Raw genomic sequence first — 24,678 nt, forward strand, 5'->3', positions numbered from 1 at the left:
ATTTGTTTTTTAACAGACGGAACAAAAGCTTAGTTACTTCTAGCACTTCTGCGATTCAAAGAGTGCACTAAGCAGTGAACCATCACTGTATAAGGCACCTATGTGGTTGTGTGGCTTGGACAATATTGGCCAACACCAGTATTAACAAATGGGTAAATTTGAACAGTTGTGATTCTCAGGTGCATCATGTAAATTATGCATTGGTACAGTTCCTCTGCATTCATTCCCATAGTAGCCTTTTAATATATATATACATATATATATATATATATATATATATATAATCCAGTAGTATGTAGAACGGCACTCACCAAATAGGAGGAATCAGCTTGTTGGGGTGCATAGCTCAGGACACCTGACAGAATCCATCCATAGGTGGCCATACAAATGTACAAACAAAGAGAGAGCACTCACCAATCTTCATAAAGTGGGAAGGCAGCTTTAATAATTCATAATAGCACCATAGACAATATGGACAGTCGACGTTTCGGGCCTCTCAGTGCCCTTTGTCAAGACCAAAGAATCACATCCCGCATAGTTGCTGCTTGGACTATTTGACTCTTTGTCCAATAATTTTATTTCTTGGGTAGGCAGGATGAATTCAGTTAAAATGAACATTCTCCCTCAGCTCCTTTACCTTTTCCAAACCCATCTGATCTTTGTCCCTTCATATGTTTTCAAATTTTTGCTGTCTCACTCTTCCCGTTTCATTTAGGCAGGTAGGCACCCTTGTGTCCATCTAAAGATTCTCCAATGCCCTCCTACAGTGGGGATCTTGCCATCCCAAACTTTAAGAAATATCACATGGCCGCGCAACTCGCTCAATGGGCGGAATTCAATAGATTACGCGGTCCGGATCTCCCGTCTAAAGTACCAGGAGATCGCGGGCCGCTATTCAATTGATGCTGTTTTTCGCGCTGATCGCGCCCATAGACATCAGGTTTAGCAGAGTAAAGCAGCTAAACCCGACCAAAGTCCTGGGCGCGACCACGAAAAGTGATGTTTGGGCGCCCAAACAGGTCACTTTTCGCACATTTCAGCTCTCATCCCCCTGGGGCTGCGAGCTGAAATGTAGCGCTGGCAGCTGATCGCGCCCGACAGGAGCAAGAATTGAATAGCTCCGTTGGGTGCGATAGGGGCTGGAATCAATTGAATTCCACCCAATGTGTTTTATGGTGTAATCCCAGAGCTCAAAAATTTTGGGCAGTAATTGAGGCAAACACTTTGGCGCTGTCGACTGTCTCGTCCCTCCTCTGGCTCCCCGGGTCCTAGAATGATTTCCTCTCACCCAATTATAGCTCACTCTCTGACCATGTGGGATGGTGAAAATCGGAAATTTTCGATGGTCCTATACCCTTCTCCAATTGTTCCAATTGTTCATAATCCCGATTTTCCTCCAGGCATGTCCAGAAATCCATTTAATTATTGGAGGGGGGGCGGTATTAGATATTTAAATGATATTTAATTGACATTGTTTGGGACAATGAATTTCCTTCTTTTTCAGACCTTTAATCTCAACTGGTCATACCCTCTAGGAACTTTAATCAATTGCTCCAGCTAGATACTTTCACTCTAAGGTTAAACAGCAGTATCTTCTAGACCCCTTATGACTTTTGAAACGCTCAGCCTTAGACGATCCTCGACTAAAACTCTAATTTCCTGTTTATATTCATTATTGTCTGACGAATCACCCCCGTTGCATGACCCTCACAAAACTGCCTGGGAGACAGACGCTCTGGACGAGGATGAATGTCAGAGACTTGGGAAAACGCTCCCTCCAGCTTGATTTGTGTTAAAATAAAATAAAACATTTATAAGCCATTGTACAGATGGTATTATGTACCATGCTGCCTCAGTAAAATGTTTCTTGATACATCAGACCATTGCTGGAGAGGATGCACCTCTACAGTTACCTTCTTCCATATATGGTGGTCGCGTCCGAAGATTTTGAATCTTTGGCGGGAAGTTATTTATCTCATAATCCATCCATACTCTTCAGATTCCCGTCTCGTGTGAGCCTAAGTATTTTCTTCTCCCTCTGGGTCTGCCAACTGCAACTAAAGATCAAAACAAATTATTAAGCCATATAGTTTCCGCTACCACTTTCCAGATAGCCTCTGATTGGAAACAATTGTCTCATCCCTCGAACAACTCAGTAATATCTAGGATCTGGTATACACCGCGCATGGAATACATAACTAGTATACTTAATAATTCCTCCAAATCCTTTGACAAGGTTTGGGGCCCCTGGCTTGCCTCACAAAATGCTCCCTCCCCATTTGAAATAAGTTAGGTAAGCTCAGCCTATTGAATGGTTTCCATTATTTAGGATTTACTCTTCTCACTTCTGTTTCAGTTGCTATTTATTTTTTTCCTCTTTTCGTTAAAGTTTTCCACACCGTTTTTTCTCTGAGCTCCATTCTTTTCTTATCCCCCCCCCCCCCCTATAAATAAAATTGGTCACTTCATTGTAACCCATATTACTTTTGAAAATTGTGTACATTTGCTTATTGTGTTGTATTTTAGTCACTGTTTTTATTATTTGTGACCCTTCAATAAACTTTGTTTAAAAAATAATAAAAATTGCTGTGTAGTAATCTAGTGTGATCTCCTATAGAATAATCTTCTATAATTTATACAGTAGATGTGTAAGTGTTAAATAGCTCCCTTTCTATTCCCATATGTGGATAGGTCAGTATTCTTTTGAGCTTAATGCTCATAACATTCCCATTTATTTCCTTATAGGAAACATCCACAGCATCTCCAGTTATCCTGCGGGTTGATCCTAAAGGTTATTACTTATACTGGACTTTTCAAAGCAAGGTAAGAAATAAATTACCTAATTATTAAAATGATATTCTATTTAAAATCAGTGTCATTGTATTATTAAAAAAATGCTGATCCATAATAAAAAGTTATTCAAAGTGCTCTCTCCCCATAACTTCACGAACCGAAAGCGTTCCTGCTGGTTGCCTGATACTTGCTTAGCTGTGCAGACAGCTTTCAGGGTTCTGTACATTTATTAGACATATATTAATACTTGGGATTTACTAAGTGGCACATTTTAAAGTAGTGTTATTGTATATAATATTATTGTGGCTAAAACCACCAAAGACATAGCAGCTTTGCAAAGACAAAATATTTGAAATTGATGATCGCTACTGTATGTGCTATTCCATAATACACATTATGGCCATTGCACCCCCTTCTCAAGGCTTTATCGCGCTGCTTCCTGGAGTGTTGCAGGTGAACATGTCAAATGTAATTCGCAGTCATTGTAAAGCACGCTGGCCTTTACACTGGATGTGGGTGGTGTTTTACAATTTTACCTGCAACCCGCCGGGAAGCAGCGTCTTACAGAAGCAGCTACTTCATAAATAAAGCCCTTTGGATCATGTTTGTAATATGTACTCTATTTTACTGAGTGGTTCTGCAGATATTGTGTTGTCTGAAAAGTATGTATCCTGTTGTACACTGGTGCCTATTGTGTTCTTTTAATAACTGAGCAATAAAAAAATGTTTACACTTTTTTTACACATTTATTGTTTTTATATAAATTATAAGTGTCTGATGCCATCTTTCCTCATCTTTCTCTTGGGAGATCTAGAGCATACTTGCCAACTTTAAAGTTTTCCCTTATGGGAGAGTTCCCTTAAGGGAGATGTAGAGGATGATGCTAGGCACCTTCCATCATTTGGCCCTGCACCTTGTGGCATAATTCCGCATATCGTGAGTCTGTGAATAGGGAGCGGAGCCAAGATGATGTTATTATCTAAGAATTGCGTCATTGTGCCGATTTCGCCTATTTCTTGAGGAAGGGCGGGAAAGACAAGGTAGGCGGGACTTGATGACACAGTTCTACTTTAGCGTTCCCGGTATCCCACTGGGTATCCCACTGGGTATAACATCTTGTTGGTGTAGCCCCTTGTTAAGCAATTTCCCATAGCTTCAGGGGCAGCTGCGCATACACAGTGCTGGCTCGCTTCTATGTGTGGCGACTTGCCCACTGTATTGACTCATGGCCTTTTTCTGCCTTAGAAGACAAGTTAAGCAGGAGGTTCACTTACCGCTTGTAGGTTCTGGATTCCTGCAAATCTTCTGTGTGAATTCACATTACCACTCTACTCCTCTCTATATACCCTTGTTAGACTAAGGAATAAGCATCTGATTTGCTTTTTCCTCCACCTACTGCTATATAAGGTAGTCATAACCTACTGGCCAATGTTACTGTATGTCATTAAAGCTGGATTTTTATCTCATGTTGTGTAGAACGTGTTATTGTGTACCAGATCCACGGGCTGCGGTTTACCATGCTTCTCGCCTTATACGTTCTGTACTCCTGCCAGTGCTATATTGTGTACTGAAGCCCCTGGGCTGTGTTTTTTGGACTTCGCTATCAGTTTTATACATTTGTTCCTTTGCCACATGACAACTAAACTACAATGTAGACTTTATTCTGGCTACAATCCTAGTGGACCTTCTTTGCAAATAATATTAATCTAGCACACCAAACCTTTGCTCTACCCTTAAGCTTGCTTAGCACTTGCCTGCTGTGCAACTACTGGTTCCATCACTAGCCTGGTGTACAGATCCTGTTCCTCTCATGGACCAATTACTTGATTCCTTCTAGACAATGGCCACTGCAATACAACTGCTAAACTACAAATAGTGTTCCATCAGTTACCATGACACCCCCGTTTGCATACTGTAGATGTGAGGTGGTAGTGTGTCATCAATGTCACCTGCTGGTGATGTGCTTAGAGCAGTATCGCTGTCTCAACAGGTCAATATTGTGGTCACCATCATCTTGGGTGAATAAATAATTTTGTATTTATATAACAGTTATTCCGGTCTTTGAAACTCTGCGTCATCCCATAAAGAATACCAGTCCAGCCACTTGGACATGACATAAAAATCTAATGGGATACGTCACTTTACTTAGAAACCCAAGCCTCAGCCCGCCTGAGAGTGGGTGCGGACGGGGCAGCAGAGCTCCCATCTGACCCCTTGTGCCACCGGATTCATAGGTGCCAAAAACTATTCCTGTTATTGAAGTCGTAGCAGCACTCCCTAGCAGGGGCTGTGCCGGGCGGCCTCTGGAAAATGGGAGACGAAGGTTGCACTTGGCAGGTCAGAAGAAAAACACTGACTGGACGACCTCCATCCAAACCTCCACATCTTTGCAACCCAAGTCCATAACCAAAACCCGATCCTGCTTACTATGGCTTACTTCCTTGTACTGACATCATACCGTACTTTGCAATGACTTAAAGAGCTTGTGCACTAAATGGAAGTACTGAATAATGTTCAGCTATTCAACCCGCCTAGACTTAAGGTAGGCCACAAAAATACAGGAACCCGAGAACTAATTCGTATATGACTTGAAGGCTTCCACCCCAGTGCCCTATTTTGCCTTTGGCCTAGCAAATGCCTTCTGAAACATAAGTGAACATGTTGACATAGCGACCTTTCTTAATTCACTTTCGAATTCTAGTGCACAACCCACGGGTGACTGCTGTATTAGCACAGTGTACCGCATTGGATGGTCCAGACACTCCCTCTCCGCTACTGCTGCCTATCAATAAAGCACCCAAACCGCAGTGAGCGACGACAAGCCCTTCTGGAAGTGGAGGAGGAACTGCTACTAGACCCTCAATCGGAAGAACCTAAGCACTCACCAAAGTGACACTGGCAACGTTGGTGACAAAAGCGTCATCCGCCTCCGCTGGAGCAGCGACCAAAGGTTCTTCCTCCACACTGCCATCTGAAAAAGAAGAAGCAGAGGCATCTTCCTGCAAACTGGAAGGGGCCGTAGCCCTACTCACTGAACAGCATTAGGACACAAAAGGAGGAGGAGGGAAAGGAGAGAAAGTAAGACCACAGATTTGCCCCAATTGCTGAACAAGGGGCCCCAACTGCACCTGCACAGACAACGAGGGCAGGGCAGCAGAAACCCCAGCTCCAGCACTGCTCCCACAGGCATGGAGGATGTAGTAGCCCCAAGCACAAGGGATCCCATGCCCTGAGCAGGCTGCACTATACAATTGTAAAGATGGCCACTGGCCACCTTGCCAAAGATGCTGGTGCCATTACAAGCTCCCAGTCTACGCACCTGTATGCATGCTTGCGGTGCCCCAGACCCTGCCACCAGAGGATGCCCATGGCCGGGCAGCTGCTGCTGCATTTAACTGAGTTAAAGCAGAGGCTGCTAGGACAGTAGATGGGCAGATGGCCGGCGACTACATTGGTAATGCAGAGAGGGAACAGGGCACGGTGGGTGTACGAGAGGACCCAGAGACTGCAGACAGGCAGATGGGCGGAGCGAGCATGCTGGCAGCGAGACATAGCGCAGTTAGAGCAGGGACATAGAAAAGGAAGCCCAGAAAGAGAAGAATAAAGATGTTGAGAAAGTAGGAAGAAGAAAGGGAAAGTAAGATGAAAGAAATAAGGGGAGACTATTGTAGACTTATTAATATAATGGCTAAAAGGATATAGGTATGTATGGGGCATCTGATGGCTCCGGTGTGTATGTGCATGTGCGCATATATGTAGTTGAGAGTGCTGTCTGGCCCCTCGAGTATATGTATGTGTACGTATATATATAGGGGCATATAAGGTTAGACATGGTAGTGTTCATGTATGTATAGATATGCATTTAATGTTGCATGTTGCATTGTATTATATATATATAAGCCTAATTTAAAATGTGGCTGGTAGATATAAGTAAATCTATGGCATATGACATCCCACATATATGTGTGAGTATGTTGAGAGTGCTGTCTGGCACCTCAACATATTTATTCATTAACGGAGAAATAGGGTTAGACATTATAGTGTTTCTATGTAAAAGTTATGTACTTAATTTATATATATTGATACAGGAAAATATATATATAGAATGCGAGGGGATGAGTAAAGTTATGGCAAAGGCAGTGCTCAATATGTTACACCTAGATATAGGTACAGTGGGCTTAAGCACAAGAAAGTGCTAGAAATAGCACGAGTGGTCAGCTGACCAGGGGAGCTCGTGCAGACAGCGGGAAGCAGGGAGGTCGCGCGGTGTCAGTGAGGGGTATTTAAGGGCTGCGCTAGCGCTATTAGACAGACTGCTGTTCCCCCCTTCAGTGCCCGCATTGCTACTCACCAGTGCTAGGAAGCGAGAACGCTGAGTGGCAATAGCGGTGGCCAGTAAGGGGCGTTCCGGGGACCGATCCAGCGCTGCTGTGTTGGCTGACATCTCCGGCGCCAGAAGTGAGGAAGCCGTCAGCAGTGACCAGGCGTCGGGGGAGGAAAGAGTCAGCGGTGACCAGGCGTCGGGGGAGGAAAGAGTCAGCGGTGACCAGGCGCGGCGGGGCGGGGCGGAGCCTGAGCACCCCTTTGGTGATGACAGCGAGGCCTCTCCTTAAGCTAATGCTGGGAGAGGAAGCTGTCAGCGGTGACAGGCGCGGCGGGGCGGAGCTACAGGCGCCCACTGGTAGTGTCAGCGGAAGCCTCCTTCAGGGCTATTGCTGAGCAGGAAGCCGGGCAATCAGCTGAATAAGGAGTCCCCAAATGAGTGGTAGCAGCAGCGATGCACTCACCGGCTGTGAGTAACCCTGTTCAAGCACCCACACTAGGGCCACTTTAATATATACAGCATAATCAGTTTCCTTACAAACCATTAAAGCAGGGCAAGCTGGCAGTGGAGAGGAGTTTAGTAACCCAAAGAGGTATTCTCTAAAAAAAGGAAACATTAACATTAAACTGGCAGATACTTTATACTCAACCAAGGAGGTTTATATAAATGCAGCAGCTAAAGCAGCAGGATTATTGAGCTCTGAGATAAGGGGACTATAGTTCAAGCATACAAATAGAATACCCAGGATTTATTCATACTAGAAAGCCTTTAACAGCACATTACCTCTGCTATAACTTTGCTGCATAATACCCACAGGGAAGAGTTATATTTATAAACAGTGGTAATTCACCAAGCCTAAGGGTCTTTTTCCTTGGGACCTTATTGCTAGAAGACTTTCAAACATCAGCTGAGACATTTTATTGCATTCAGTGGAGCACAAACCAGACTATTTAAGTGTATCTTTATTGATTCCATAAAGGGACATGACAGGACATTTAACAACTCTACAGGCATCTTGCTAATGGAACTGAATGAGAGTAACTGAAACAAAAATATGTGTTAGGAGAAGTGTAATTAACATCTTGCATGTGACAACAGTATTGTTAATGTGTATCGTATATGCATGTTGTTTACCTTTTTAAAATATGCATGATAATATAAAGAGAACCAGTTATTAATTTACTGTGAAGTACTTACCTGATTCGGAATCGACAAGATTCAGCTTTGCAGCTACCTGGATAAGAGAACGGAAGAAAAAGAGGTGGTAAATTTATTAAAACTGTGATAAGGTATAGATACTATATTCAGGGCCGCAACTAGGGGGGGGCTAGAGGTGCACGTGCACCGGGTGCCGGTCTGCAGGGGGTGAAAAAGAGCTGACTCACGGTGTCTGTAGGCCAGCGCAAGAGTCGGGAGAAGATGCTGAAAGCTGCATCTTCTCCCGTGAAACCCCATGACAACAAGCAATAAACCCCATAGCAATGAGCATGAAACCCCCTGGCAATGAGCATGAAACCCCCTGGCAATGAGCATGAAACCCCCTGGCAATGAGCATGAAACCCCCTGGCAATGAGCATGTAACCCCATGACAACGAGCATGAAACCCCATGGCAACGAGCATAAACCCCATAGCAACGAGCATGAAACCCCATGGCAACGAGCATGAAACCCTCTGGCAATGAGCATAAATCCCATAGCAACGAGCATGGACCCCTTTTACTGAGCATAAAACCCCTGACAATGAGCAGGTAATTTTAAAGTAATTAGAAGTCTTACTGTGGGGCATAAAATGGTGTCGGGCAAATATGTAAGTGGCACTTTGGTAATAGGCATTACAGTGTGTGGCATAATGTGTAATGGGCATTATTGTGTGTGGAATAATGTAAGTCACTATACCAGGGACGTTTGACTAGTGCACTGCCTTATGGAGGAGCAAGGACCAAATCCAGGTACGGGAAGGGAGGGGGACGCAAAATTTCTGCCTTGCACCGGGTGACAGATATCCTAGTTTCGGCCCTGCTATATTAACAACATTTCTCACACTCTACCATATATATATATATACATACATATGTATTAAGTACTGGGTTTTCCCAAGTAGACCCATATAAGCTATTATTACTTGGGTGGAGGCACTGACCTGATAGAGAAAACGTATATCTTTTGCAAAGGTTAAGGGAAGGTATATTAGTAACCCAAAGGTGTTAGTAACCCAGTAGACCCTTTAATGATAGAAGGGGTGTTACTCTATGCACACTGCAATATAACCACTGTCAACGAGAGAACCAATATTTGACACTTCCCTGTTCACAGATCAGAAGCAAAGAGGTAATATTAAACTCTTAACTGTCCTAAACCCCATATAACCCTCCCCTAAAGCTAACAACCCACCAATCTCTTGCTGTCACTCCAACTAGAAACACACCCCTAAGTTTTATTAATATTACTCCGTCCGTCCCTGACTAGAGGTTTATGTGCCTTCAGTTCTAGGCGAACCTCAGTTATCTTTATCCTGAGTCTGCTTAAGTTTCCTAAAGGCCATCTTTTTTGCTTTCACAGTACTTGCTACTTCTTTTGCTAACCACACTGATTTCCTTTTCCTTCTACTTTTCCTAACCCTTTTGATACAAGGTCTGTTGCTTTTAGTATTCCACCTTTTAATTTTTCCCACCTCTCTTGCATGTCTTCCAAGTTCCTCCAGTCTGCAAAAGATTCGCTTACACATTTCCCCATCTCTACAAAGTCAGCTTTCCTAAAATCTTACACCTTTGTTTTTGTGTGGTATGAGTCGGTCTCTGTCTTTATACTAAACCATACTGCTTGATGGTCATTGGATCCAAGGTTCACAGCCACATTTACGTCAGATAATCTGTCACCATTTGTGAGTATTATGTCTAATATTGAGTCTTTACAAGTGGACTCCCTCACCAGTTGCTTGAGGGATGCTCCCTGAGTTCCCCTGAATTCACAATGTCCAAGCTTCTAGTAGAACTTGCAAAAGACCCCTTCCAGTTTATAACAGATAGATTAAAGTCTCCCATGAGTATTATTTCTCCTTTTAATGCCATTTTAGCGATGCCCTGCAATAGGTTCCTGTCAAGTTCCTCCCCCTGACCTGATGGTCTATAGATAACTTTGTTCAAAAAGGAGAAAACCGCACCAGTGCACAGTATGACCCTCTCCTTAAGATAACATCCAACTCAATGTCAATTTCCCCCCAAGGAGGTGATACCAACTATGGGCCATATTCAATTAGTTTACGCATCCGCAAAAAAGTTTTGCCTGCCGTACCCCCACTATTCACCGTATTCAATTACAAACCACGCAAAAACAGCAAGCGGCAAATTCAGAACAGGCGGAAAGTGCTGATGGAAATGGGGGAATCAGTCTGAGCCCCCCAAAAAGGTGCACTAACATTGGGGATCAATGTAGATGTGCCCGAATAGCCCTAATAAAACTATTTGGGGTACTTAAGTTGTTTCAATAGCTTCTTATTAGTGTCTTTGCACAAGTGGTGAAGAATGGCATTAAGCAGTATTTTTGGGGGAAAATAAGTAGTCCTGTCACATTTGGGGTACTTGAAAATGGGTGCTAGTATATTCTTATGTCTCTAAAGTGAAGTTTAAAAAAATGTGTAAAACTCACCTGTTGCAAGCACCTGCAATCATAAACACACCTCACCCATCCTTGCAGACCCCTAGAAGTCTATTTTGCTAGTTATTATGCTTGTCCCCCCACTTTTTACTTTTTTGCCCCTAAATTGAAAGTACTTTTTTGGGGTGTTCTTAATTTTTTTTTCAGGATTTTTTGACACAGTTGTCCATTGGGGGGGCTGTCCCCAGGGTTCTGAGAGGTTTCCCCGCCTTTGCACCCCCAAAATAAAAATGTTGCTACTTTCTCCTGCTATTTAGAGGCGAATCTTTTTCGCCTATTACATTGCATTGAGTTTCCGCATAGGCGAAAAGCATCTGGAATTGAATACGGCGATAAGTTCTGACCACGCAAAAAGTCGTCACCTGCGATACTTTTTCGCGGAAAATGGCTTTTCGCGTCTAATTGAATATGGCCCTATATACAGTAGTACAAGTATTTAGCAACAACAAAAGATATTCAATTAGACTCGCACCCGCAGAAAAGTTTCGCCTGCCCGACTTTTCGCCGCCATCGCGTGTTTTGGATGCAGACATTTATCGTGCGCACCCCTGTTATTTGCCGTATTCAATTCCAAACCACACAAAAACGGCAAGCGGCGAATTCAAAACAGGCGGAAAGTGCTGTCAGAATTGGGGAAATCAGCCTGAACCCCCCAAAAAGATGCACTAACATTGGGGATCATTTAAGATGTGTCCGAATAGCCCTAATAAAACTATTTGGGGTACTGAAGTTGTTTCAATAGCTTCTTATTAGCGTCTTTGCACAAGACCCCCAAAAAGTATATTTCACTAGTTTTTATGCTTGTCCCCCCACTTTTTACTTTTTCGCACCCAAATTGAAAATACTTTTTTGGGGTGTTCTTCAGTTTTTTTGACACAGTTATCCTTTGGGGGCTGTCCCAAGGGTTCTGAGTGGTTTCCCCACCTTTGCACCACAAAATAAAAATGTTGCACTTCTTTTTTCCTGCTACTGAGAGACAAATCTTTCTCGCCTCTTACATTGCATTGTGTTCCCGCGTACGCGAAATGTCCTGGAAGAATACGGCGATACTTTGAAACCAGGTGAAAAGTACAAATCGGTGAAAGCTTTTCACCAAACAGCACTTTTCGCATCTAATTGAGTACGAGCCATAGTTTGATGGTGCACTAGGTCACAACAAATTAAAATATAACTTTTATTCTCTTATTTAAAAATGAATATAATTTATTAAATCGTAACACCAGTATAACCCTACATATATTGTATATTGTTCAAGCAAGTAGGGTGAGAAAATATTCTTAAAATGCGTGGCAGGATTATTACAATAATACACTGATAATGAATTATGGCCCTGATTCAGAGCCGGACGCTCTGACAGAGTGACCACCCACAGCTATAGCGAGCGGCCAGGAAGATGGTCAAGACCATCGCGACCATCGGGCTTGCGACGAGACCCTTGTGGTAGGGTCTCGTTGCCGCAAGCCCTGGAGTGCTTTCGGCTCTATCAGAGACGAGAGCACTCCCACTGACATCACTTGTGATGTCAGTGGGGCCGGCCCCAGACGGTAGGCGTTCCCATGGGAACGCCTCCGTCTGGACAGCCACGCCCCTGGCATGCCCACCAAAGGGGCCGTGCTGTCATTCAACATCGACAGCACGCCCCATTTGTAGCAAGACCCGGAGCGACGGCTTGCCCGTTGCTATCCGGGTCTCGCGCATGCGCACGGCGGAGCTGCCTCCGTCATACGCATGCGCACTGGGCCAACATCGACCTGCTTGCGAGCGCTCAGCGCTCACGAGCGGGTCTGAATCAGGTCCTATATTCACTGGGATAAGTAGCCCTATTACAAATTAAATGGTCTCAAAAAGACTCTGTACCCTTCTGTTATTGGTGTTATGATTTTATAATTTATACTCATTTTTAAATAAGTTATATTTTAAGTTGTTGTGACCTAGTGCACCATCAAACTATATATTTTGTTGTTGCTAAATAGGTCTATAGATCACCCCAGCACAAAGAATGTCCTTTTTATGGTCACCCAAAGGGTCTCAGTTTTCTTCAATACTTTGTTATAAAGTATTATTTATGCTTTTGTTCACATACATTAGTCCTTGTCCTCCAATTCTTCCCACTCTGTCCTTCCTAAATAAAGTATAGGCCACTATGGCTATGTCCCAGTCATGACTTTCATTGCACCATGATTCCGTGCTAGCCAAAATATCAAGATCATCTCTTGTCATTATTGCAATTAGTTCTGGGATTTTATTTGCTACGCTCCCAGCATATGCACACATAGCTCTAAGAGTTTTGTTTGTGTATCTCCTATTCCTAGCTATGTCCATTTCTCTGCCTACAGTATGTGTATTTGATTTTGATCTGCATTGTCTTCTGTTGCTATGGATGTGCTTCCTGTTCCATTTGCATGCAGAAACAATACCTCTTGGTTGGGGGAGCAGATTGTTTTATTCCTATTTCGTTCACTACCCCTCTCTTCTAGTTTAAATAGTTCCTGATGAAGAATTCAAACTGCTCACTTAGTATTCTGGTTCCCCTTGAATATGGGTGCAGGCCATCACTTTTGTTTAAGCCCCTGTCTTTCCAGATGACATGACTATGGTCTAATCCAAATCTTTTTCTCATTACACCACTTCTTTAGCCTCACATTGACATTTCTGATGCATTGAGTTCTGTCTTCACCTCTGTGTACTGGCAGTACTGCTGAAAAAGTGGAAAAGTGGTGGCCACCTGCATTACAGCAGTACCTAACCTCCTAAATTCATATTTTGCGGCCTTGACTTCAGCATTAGCCAAGTCATTTGTCCCTATGTGGGCAATGACATCCACCTCCTCATCTTTTCTTGCTGCTTTCATGATTTTAACATGTGCTCTTTATTCCTTGGCACTGTGGCTCCAGGTAAGCATCTTACTTCTTTCTCTACTTTAGTAGGATTTCCCAGATGTATTCCTCTTATAATGGAATCCCCTAATAGAAGTGCAGTAGTTTTTGGAGATGTAATTTTCCCCATATCCTCCTGTTCTGTATTACCTATATTTGTTGTACATTCCAGACCTTCGAGAGCAACATATGAGTTTTGCAATGTCACAGGTTGTGGGATGTGTCTGTATCCCTCTGGAAAATCTTCCCCTTTCACAGCTCACAGTAGTCCAGGCTGTCTTCTGGTGGCTCTCTGAGGCAGTGGTAGCCTCAAGAATACGGACATCCAGGGCTGTAGCTAGGGTAGTGCGGCCGGTGCCATCGCACAGGGCATTGCAGGGCAGGGGGGGCTATTTGGGCCTGTCAAATTTCTGTTTATTATCATTCTCACTTGCAGGGGGGCACCAATGCTCTTTCTGGCACAGGGCACCAAAAAGTCTAGTTACGGCTCTGTGGACATCCTAAAAGTACATATCTTAGCATGCAGATTAGCACTAGACCAACCCTTGTATTAGAAGTTGATCATGCAGCATAATCATCTCCACATCCTGATGGAGAGAAGGCCCACAGTAATCCCAAGTGTTGAGTCCAAAGGTCTTTCAGACACCACCATGGATATAGAAATGGAAATAAGCAGTTTTAATTTGTATAGGTTTGTATATAATTATATATATTATATAATATATTATATTATATTATTATATTATATCAAGACTCTATTATCTCTATTGTGTATATGACGCAATATTATATTTTGTACAAATAGTGTATTTTGACTTTAGTATTTACTAACACTACTAGTCATATTGCTATGCAATTGTGGAACATATTACACTTGTTATGCCTGATATATTCCTCAAGCAAATGTTATTTTTGAGCTGGAGCCATCTGAGATGCATCCTATTCAACACGTTTTTTTTATGTGGGGCTTTTCCAACATACAGTACTTCCAAAAGCTGCACGCAGGTGATATCAGAGATGCCTCCTGCATTCAGTCAGATAAAGCAATCCCTATTTTTTCAATGGGGAATGCATCCTTGGGCAATTTACCAAGCTCCAAAAAGCTTAGTTTTTTTGGAACTTGGCCCTGATAGCTACACCATCTTCAGACAGCACTAGCCATTGTAGCCTATACACTGAAGATCCAAAGAGAGATCTTTGTTCATGGTCAACAGGGAAGGGGCTTTTAATCATGAAACAGCCTATTGTACGTATGTGCTATACCAGTATAATATAAATGTTGTATAATAAATCTGGTATACCGGTGCACAGGGGCGCCGAGAGGGGGGGAAGCGGGTACAAATTACCCGGGCCCGGGCTTCCTAAGCCACAGCAGTCTCCTATGCCTGTGGAGGGAGCGATGACACTGATCGCGCCCCCCCCCTGGCTTTGCGCCGGGCCGAGGGGGCTCAGAGCGCACCCCTCGTCAGCGCACAGTGCCGCTATGCGGCGCTGAAAACCGTTTCTTTTTTTTCCCCGAAGGGGGCGTGTCCACGCCTCCCGCGATTAGGCCATGCCCCATGTGACCCCGGCCCGCCGCAGCTCTTGGCGGGCCTGCCGGTGCATAACAGTGATAATAGATGTTAATTAACATGGCAAAAAGGTGGATGTTAATAAATAGGCCCTTTAGTCTTCATCTTTCCTGGAACATCAGCTTGCTCATTCTTCTTTATTTGGAATCCTGAATGACTTTATGTGTGTTAAATTCTATTTAATGACTGTGCACCACTGAGGATATGTACATAACATCAATACACATTATGATGATAAAGTACTTAATCATATGCTATAGATCAGTACAGTATATTAATAACAGCTCCGTTACAGAGCATTATATATATACAGTATATTCTGTCATCAATCATTCACAGGTCATTCTCAATGAGACTTTACATATACTGATGTCCACAATAAATTAAATCACATCCACTGACTTCTCTGGCAACATTATAGAACATAGCGTGAAATATAAAGTATAGCAGAAATAGGAATTAAATAAAGCAGTATAAAACTGGCTGATATTGAAAACTGCTGTTGTCTATAGAGTTACATTAGCAATATGGCTGAACAAGTGACATTCGTATACCAATCCACCTTTCTGCATAGTATTAATACATTTACATACAGTACAAGAGGGTTGAACAAAGACATTGTTTTTGACAGAAATGGGCAAATCGATTAGACAAAAAAATTACACAATTCATCAAGCTCTAAAAACAAAAACTTTTCTGATCTTGATGCAGGATAGCGCAGTGTGGTTACTCTGTATATGTAATTCTTGATGCAGGAAGTAACACCATTTTCTATTAGAAGGAGATCCATATTATGAAGAGGGAACTATTGGGATCCCTCTGCCTCCTCTCGCCCTCACAGTGCAAATGCATGACCTAAGATTACACATGCTCAGTAACACTGCCAGGTCGGAACACGACAGTGTAAACTTTCGCTGCTAATATTAGCAGAGAAAATGGTAATATTGAATTGCTCTGGTAGATTTGAATCTGCAACTGGAAATTGCGACCACTTAGATCTTTCATTTACAATATGAATAAAGTCCCTATGTACCTGCTAAGTAGGCACACATCTTGGACACTGTGTCTATATTCCAAAAAATTATATCCAATAGACTGATCAAATCTTTGTTTTTTTCATGAACTCGGCTGGCCCTGTGGAATTTGTTGAGTAGTCCTGATTCATGCCACCCCAGCTGCGCTGTGTTATTTTCACATTCCCAACTAGTCAATAATATGGATAAGCCAGTGGCATCATAGGCAGCACTGACTAGGGATTGTAATCGGCCATTGATGGCTTTCAACCATTGATGGTCTGCCACCAATGGTCAATGGTTCTTGCTCATCGATGGCAGATGGTGACAGTATTATTTTCTTCCCAGGTGCAAGGGATATGGAGTATAGCTCTGCACCCAAAAGTGCCTACATAGCCCTACTCCCTTCCCTGATTGGCTCACTGCCTGTTTGTCCTCATCTGCCTTTTTCTGAGCAGGGGTAGGGGAGGATTAAGGAGGAGGTGCCCCTAAGGTGCAGAATACCCTTCAACAGGCCCTAGTGGTATTGTTTACTGCACATGTAGTTATACTACATACTAGTTATGATAATCTAAGGTATATGTCTAAGGTGGGTTGGAGCAGGATTGGGATTTAGACCATCTGCTTTGGTCACATCTGTTATCTCGGACCAATATTGCAAATATGGGAGAAGATAATAGAGGTGTCACAGATGACTTATATGTTGAGATGTGTGTACTATATTGTGGTGGACACAGTTTGTAAACAGTAGACATCAGCAGAAATAATATAGTGCAAGGCACAACAGCCAGATAGAACTTAACCAGGAGCTTTGCTTTATAGTAATGTAAGAGATACAGTACAGCGGTACTCACTGTCACACATATAGGCAGCATAGATTGAGTGGAGAAGAGCTGACCATACATAGGATCTGCCGGTCATGTATGTAGGCAGGTATAACCAGGGCTTCCATCAAATATTGTGGGGCCCGGGACGGACAAAATAGATGAGTCCCCCCTGCTATACTTTAAAAACTAAACACTTCTCCTCCCAAATGGCAGAACCACAGGTGCCCCATGTCCAGAACAGCAGAGTCACACAGCTTTTAAGTAATATGGCCTCTGGAGTAACTGACAACTCTAGTCCTGTTCTCTCCCATGTCCTGACGTCACACGTGCCACATCTCCAAAGGAAAAATCTTTATTGCAGCCTGCAATTTGCAGCACAGCGCAAGCAGGGAGCAGTCAGTGGGAATGCAGGTGGCAGCAGACCCCACTCTCTGACTGGGCCTGGGACTCCAGTCCTTGAAGTCCCCAGTGATAACGGGTATAATGGGTATTTGCAGGTCTCCCATAGAGCTAAGGAGTACAATGCTGTGTTCTACTGTTAGACTCAAACACAGTGAAAACAAGATGATGCTGCACATGCGCAGACTGTCTAACGGTGGCCATCTTGGTAAACTAGATGCTTTACTTATGTAGCATCATCGAAGTAGCGTACTACATATACCAGACACCCCCCTCCCGCTGCTCGCTTTCTCCACATTACAAAAACATTTTATTACTTCTTTGCAGCAATTCTGAAGGATTAGGATTAAAACAAATAATAACATATCTACATTTCAGGTATATTCGAGTACACATTCCTGTAGAAAGAACATTACTTACTGTGACATCATCCCTTTAGTGTGCATATTAGCAGGAGTCTTCTCACTAAATGTACTACAGCAACAGATCCAATCTCCACAAGCTAACAAATAAAGTGCTGTTTGATTTCAATGTGCTTGGATAGTCCATGGTGCTTGGTGCTATAGGACAGATCAATTACATCCTTTATTGTGACATTTCGTGATGATGGTGTCCTCTTTGTTTATAAGGGGTATATTTACTAAAATACTGGTTTATAGAAGTGGAGTGTTGCCCATAGCAATGAATCAGATTCTACTTATTTATCTAGCACCGTCTAGAAGATAATTGCTAGAATCTGATTGGTTGCTATGGGCAACAGCTCCACTTCTAAAAACCTGCACTTCAGTAAATATACCCCTAAGACTTAGTTCACATAAAGCCTCATTAAAATGTAATGCTTCCTTGGCTGATACTGCTAAAGCCATATACTCTGCTTCAGTGGCAGATAGGGCTACAGTGGCTTTTTTCCAACTTGACCAGCTTACTGCTGCACCTGCCGGCAGAAATATGTATCCTGTATAAGAATGACATCATCCTTATCTGTTCCTAATAGAGGTCGCAGAATGATTTAAGTGTAGAATTTCCAGACTTGGTAAATTACAACGTCAAGGAAGATATACCTTTTTGGTATCTTAAGATTCTTTTGACTGCTCTCTAGTGCTGTCTTTCGCGATTAATTGCAAATTGGCTTACTCTGCTTACTGGTTAGTTTAAAATGAAAATATAAGCGCTGGGATAGTCTGTTTGGCTAAGCAGCTGCTTAAAATAGGGTTCGTCAGACCCCAAACAACATAAACACATAAAAAAGATAGCAGCTTTGTGTGTAAATCTCAATAATATGCAAATATGTGTAAATCTCAATAATATGCAAATATGAAATATATACTAAACATTTAATAATATAAAATCAGGGAATTTTCAAATGTACGAATGACACTAAAAATTGAGCAGTGAACATATGAGCAATAGAAAATTGAGCGTTTAGCCTCTTCCAACAAATTCAAGATTATTTATTGCCTGTTCCTGTGTAAGCCTCCGGATAGTAGATACCAAGTATTGACAGTCTCAGTCGGAGAAAAGTGTGTTAAATCCAACAATATTTAGCAAGTCCTAGCACCAAAAGAGGGATGGTCCTATTGGCATACAGTTCCATATGCTGCACTCGGAGCCCTCAGAAGTCCATGGTGTGGATATGATGTTTTGAATCCGCAGGATGGCCACAAAATATTCCCAAATAGAGATCCAATGGTAACCGGAAAGCTGGTCCAGGCTTGTTTATAGTGTCCAATAGGTGACACTTGTTGGACAGAGGCAGGCACTGACGTGTTTCGCTGTGTATATATAACAGCTTTTTCACCTTTGAAAAAGCTGTTATATATACACAGTGAAACACGTCAGTACGCAACAATTGCCCGTCTACGTACGCTATCTCATCAGCGATCCTTGCTGAATCAGGACCAATAATTTACTGAACCTTGCCACAGGAGAGTAAGTTTCACCATGATCAATTCCAGATTTATGCAACAAGGTGACCTTTGTAACGGGAGATAGTTCTATTTGCTTTAATCTTTTTGCAGAAAACTCACTTGCTCTTGACTGTTTTACAGTGGCTTGGCCTCTCAACTACAACCCATGTATTGTCATTGAGTGATGTTGTCTCCTTGTCTTTTCCTGACTTCCACTCGCAACAGTCATTACTTGACATGTCTCTTGGATATTTTGGAGTTCACACTATGTTATATTTGCAAACTCCTCATAATATTTTTTAGGTGGTTTTCCACTATTCAAAGTTATTTTCTGTGGTTGTATGTCCAGGCTGGTAGTTTCTGGTTCAGACATGCCTCTAGTTGCTGGCCTATCCAATATCACATACTTGTTCTGCAACTCTAATTTCTGCTTTGTTTCAAATAGTGCTCCTTCTTGGAATATCTCTTGATTTAATGAGTATTCCAGAGTCTGTATCCTTTAATCAGTTGGCAATATCCAAGCATGATGCACTTCATGGATTGAATCCAGCTTGTTTCTTTTCTCCATAAGGGTTATGTACATATGCAATGCACCCAAAGACTTTTAGATGATTGATGCTTGGTATTCCTCCAGACCCCACCTCTATCAGTGTTTTATCTTTTCGGCAAACTGTGGGAGCATGATTCTTCAGATACACTGCTGTAGATACTGCTTCTACACAAAAGCACTTGTTCAGGCTGGTACCTTTCAGCATAGATCAAGCTAGATCGGTTTGCACGCTCGCACCATTTTGTTCTGTCGTGTAGGCAATGGTCTGTTGATGTCAATTACATGATTCTTTACAAAGATTATGACATCTCTGTTTAGATTTTCTCCTCCATTGTCAGACCTCAAGACCTTCAACTTGTGACCAGTTTGAGTATCTACTCATCTCTTTTAGTCTGAAATTTTGCTCATCACTTCACTCTTTTTTTCTGAAACAAATGTGTGTCATTCTGGTGAAATAATCAATGAATGTTATGAAGTATAGTATCTGTATCCAGTACCAGATTAAGGTCCACATGGGCCTGGAGCTGACCTTTATGAAGGGCCTATTGTGTGCTGCCGCAGGAGGTGTGACTACTGATGTGTGGGTGTTCTATAACTGACCACTGATAATATGCAATAAAACCCACAAACTATGGATTATTAACTAAATGCAACTATTTTTATTTATAAAGTGCTTTAATTATATTTTGTTATGATTATGAAAATTGGCAGACTGGGGTATGTTTGGACCACCAGGATAATTTAATTGTAGTGGGCCACGGTGGCACAATGTTTATGGGAAATGGACACAGTGGCGGATTAAGACCACATGGGGCGCCCAGCATCCATTCACCGGCGGTGACCACTGCACTGCTATTTTTCTCATCTGCGGGACACTGCTGCCCACTGGTGAGGATGGCACCTGGCAGGCTGTTTTAGTATTCTGCCATTTTGAAATCGGGCAGGGCACAGTGCCCCGCTAATACAGCCTAGCAGGAACGCTGTATAAACATGGAGCCACACACTTAGATTTTGGAAAGTGAACCAGAAAACATACTACCCATGAAAGAATAAATCCAATAGGTAAGTCAAAGTTTTGGTCTTCACTGTGACCATTTTCGAGACTTCAAGCCGTGTAGGACATTCTACAAACACTCCCAACAGAATCATACTTCATGATGTATGATTCTGTTGGAAGTGGTTGTACTAGATGGCTGGTAGTCTTAAAAATGGTCACAGTGATGATTAAAACGTCGACTTACCTATTGGATTTTCTATTTGAATTGCACTGATATGCAATCTGGTTTCAGTGGACATGCTGTTATGGGTGGTAAATAAATGAACCTCTATTTTTGTAACTTTACAAGGAGAGTGTTCATATTCTATTCTATGTGCATATGGTTGAAGTCACGGCTCTGGAATACAGTTTGTGATTTTCTTATGTAGCACCACAGAAAGTTGGATTTTTGCACGTGAGTGTGTGCTCTTTCTACATTAAATACAGTAGATAAATATTAGATAGATAGATAGATAGATAGATACAGAATTACAAACACATATATATTAGTACAGATGGTCACAGCGGCACTTAATGCAAAAAAAGACAGGCTGTGGTATTTGTGAAACAACATTTCAATGTTTATAAAAGCATTGCAAAGTCCGTCTGTGCTGATATGGTAATGCACAGGAGGCATCACACCCCCTGCTGCATTACGCATCGGATACTCTGTGGAACATCAGCCAGCTAAGGTGACCCATGGGGTCACGCAGGGCCGCCGCAGATGAGAGGAAGAAGCCAGGAAATTTCCGTCAGCCTACAGAGATCCTGGCTTCTATCTCCCCCCCCCCCCAACGGTGGCGACACGCCTCCATTTCGGCAAATGGAGGGCATCGCAACCCCTCCCTGCCCACAAACGGCAGCAGACTGTCAATCACTGACAGTCTGCTGCTAGTCTGCGAGCTGGAATAAGGCTTTAAATACCAACACTGGACCGTCCATGGTTTTGTTTTGCCGTGGGATCCTGCACAGCGTGATGACATCATAGATCTGTGTCAAAAAGCATCCACACCACAAGTGAGCTGTAAATAAATAATGTGAACGGGACCCTGCAGTAAAGCAACGTCATGCAGGCAGGCAGCCAGCAGGACCGATCACCGATGCCTCACCTCAGGAGTCAGGATCAGTCACCCTGTAGGGCCGCCTTCACGGAGCTGCCTCAGACTGCAGCTTCTGTTCCTTCAGAACACCGCTGTGCGGCGGTGATGGCATGGCGGCATCTTTGTGACATCACAATGTCATGTGGTGCAGAAGATCACTGCATATGCGGGGCAGGGAGGACTAGTAAAGCCTTCCACTGCGCCGCCATATGTCTCTAGTATATGCCGGCGTTTGATCTGCCTGATGACACGGCCAGGAGGGGGGAGCGGGTCGCATCTGTTGGGGGCGGGACCTCGGATGGCCACTGGCAGGCCGCAGGCTGCTGTAGCATGAAAAATTGTTTTCCTGTCAATAGCAGGAGCTCAGCTGTTGGTGGGCCTATTTTGATTGGGGGCCTGGAGCTGTAGCTCCATCAGCCCCATTGTTAATCCGACCCTGTCTGTATCCACTTATCGATTTTGCTTCCTTTGAATCACACACATCTGTAATTATGCACTAATTCCAGAGTTGTCTCAGCTTTGCTTGCTTATTTTTGAAATGGGTAATGACTTTGCTTGCCCATTACACAGCTTTGGTCTTTCATTGTTGTTCACATATATTCCTGTAACCATCCTGTCTAGAAGTTTCTGGATGCTGTCTGTGAAGGAGCTCCAATATACACTTTTACACTGTCATATCTAAGACATAATCTTCTGTGCTAGAGTTCCATAGATTGTGAGTCAGAAGCCATCATCGCATAACACTGCTCTGTGTCAAGGACATATAGTTGTCGTCACCTGGTACCTGTTGCTATTACAGTCCCTCTTCTGTTCCATACAATGCACTTTCCTTTTGCACGTTGGACTTTATACCCCCTTTGCTCTAAGATACTTAAGCCTATGAGCAGGGCCGGCCCTAGCCCAAATTTTTTGGTAAGCGAGTAGGTTTTTTGGCGCCCCCCTATGCAGTGCCCGCGGTAGTGGTCCCCCGTGTGCAGTGCCCCTTGTACCCCCATTAGTAAGCTTATACAGTGCCCCCAGTAGTAGTCCCCCCTTGTAGTAGTCCCCCCATTGTTGTGCCCCCAGTGGAGGTTTCCCCCCCATGTAGTGCCCCCAGTAGTAGTCCCCCCCAGTAGTAATCCTCCCTTCAAGTGCCCCAGTAGTAATCCTCCCTTCTAGTGCCCCCTGTAATCCCCCTTCAAGTTCCCCCAGTAGTAATCCCCCCTTCAAGTACCCCAGTAGTAATCCCCCCTTCAAGTACCCCCAGTAGTAATCCCCCCTTCAAGTGCCCCAGTAGTAATACCCCCTTCCTGTGCCCCCAGTAGTAATCCCCCCCTTCCTGTGCCCCCAGTAGTAATCCCCCTTCCTGTGCCCCCAGTAGTAATCCCCCCCTTCAAGTGCCCCCAGTAGTAATCCCCCTTCAAGTGCCCCAGTAGTAATCCTCCCTTCTAGTGCCCCCTGTAATCCCCCTTCAAAGTTCCCCCAGTAGTAATCCCCCCTTCAAGTACCCCCAGTAGTAATCCCCCCTTCAAGTGCCCCAGTAGTAATCCCCCCTTCAAGTGCCCCCAGTAGTAATCCCCCCCTTCAAGTGCCCCCAGTAGTAATCCCCCCTTCAAGTGCCCCCAGTAGTAATCCCCCCTTGTAGCCCCCCCCAGTAGAGAGACACATTATAAAAAACAAAACAAAAAAAAAACACTTACCTGAACCCCCCGCTCCTGCTCCCGCCGCCGATATCCGCTACTCCCGACCATTCTCCAGGGCCGCTTTGCATTATGGGAGAGACGTCGTCATGACGACGTCTCTCCCATTACCCACTGCGGGAGCCGTAAAATGGCTCCCGCAGTGGGAGCTACAGCAGCCGATGAGAGTCTGACAGACTCTCATCAGCTGCTGAAACAAACACACAGTTGCCGGCACCGGCGGCTGTGTGTTTGGCACTGTGTAGAGCTGACCGAACTCCGTCCGGTCAGCGCTACACGCGCGGTGCAGACTGTGTCACAGAGACACAGTCTGCACCACTGAAATCTGCATGGTCGCGGCCACGGCGCCCTTCACTACGTGGCGCCTTACGCGGCCGCGTACCATGCGTAACCATAGAACCGGCCCTGCCTATGAGGTTTGTCCCCATATCTGGTGCATATAACACATCTTGTGACTTTGGTTTTATCCCCCATTTTCATGTGCACTCTAACTGTCCCAACTTTTGTAGCTGTAAGTACTTTATCTCCTATTCCTCTAATTGTTATTGGATCACACAACTTCAATGTAGCGAACCATTCTTGATTGCAAATGAAATGTCTTGTGGCACCTGATTCAATATACCAACAATTTATTCTGTGACATTTAAAACTGACTCATCTTTACTGTTACACTTCTTTTTCTGTGTAGCATCTACATTTTCCAGTTTACTTTTAGACGCTTCTTGTCCTGCCCTATGATATACTAGCATTTGTACTTGAATTATCTGAGCTTCACATCTTTAGGGCCAAATGTAATAGGTAGTCTGTTTTGGTAAATTGCGAGTTTGGTGCTAAACTCGCAATTTTTCACAACTCTCCAATGTAATAGGGTGTCTGTTCACTAAAACTCGCATTTTTCAGAGTTACTAAAACTCTCCATTCTCAAACTCGCATCCAGATGTTTTCACAT

The 24,678-nt window shown here is 43.5% G+C and overlaps 1 protein-coding gene across 1 annotated transcript in view; it reads left to right on the forward strand.

Annotated features, from left to right (window-relative positions):
- Positions 1 to 24,678, forward strand: part of LOC148475109 (1-phosphatidylinositol 4,5-bisphosphate phosphodiesterase beta-2-like) — a 322,551-nt gene that overhangs the window by 98,335 nt on the left and 199,538 nt on the right. The window contains exon 2 of the mRNA XM_088457722.1: positions 2,746 to 2,823. Coding sequence (XP_088313848.1) covers positions 2,746 to 2,823 — 78 coding nt within the window. The remainder of the gene's footprint in view (positions 1 to 2,745; positions 2,824 to 24,678) is intronic.

The sequence above is a fragment of the Taudactylus pleione genome, unplaced genomic scaffold (genome assembly GCF_031769625.1).
Source record: "Taudactylus pleione unplaced genomic scaffold, aTauple2 ptg000778l, whole genome shotgun sequence".
NCBI lineage: Eukaryota > Metazoa > Chordata > Amphibia > Anura > Myobatrachidae > Taudactylus > Taudactylus pleione.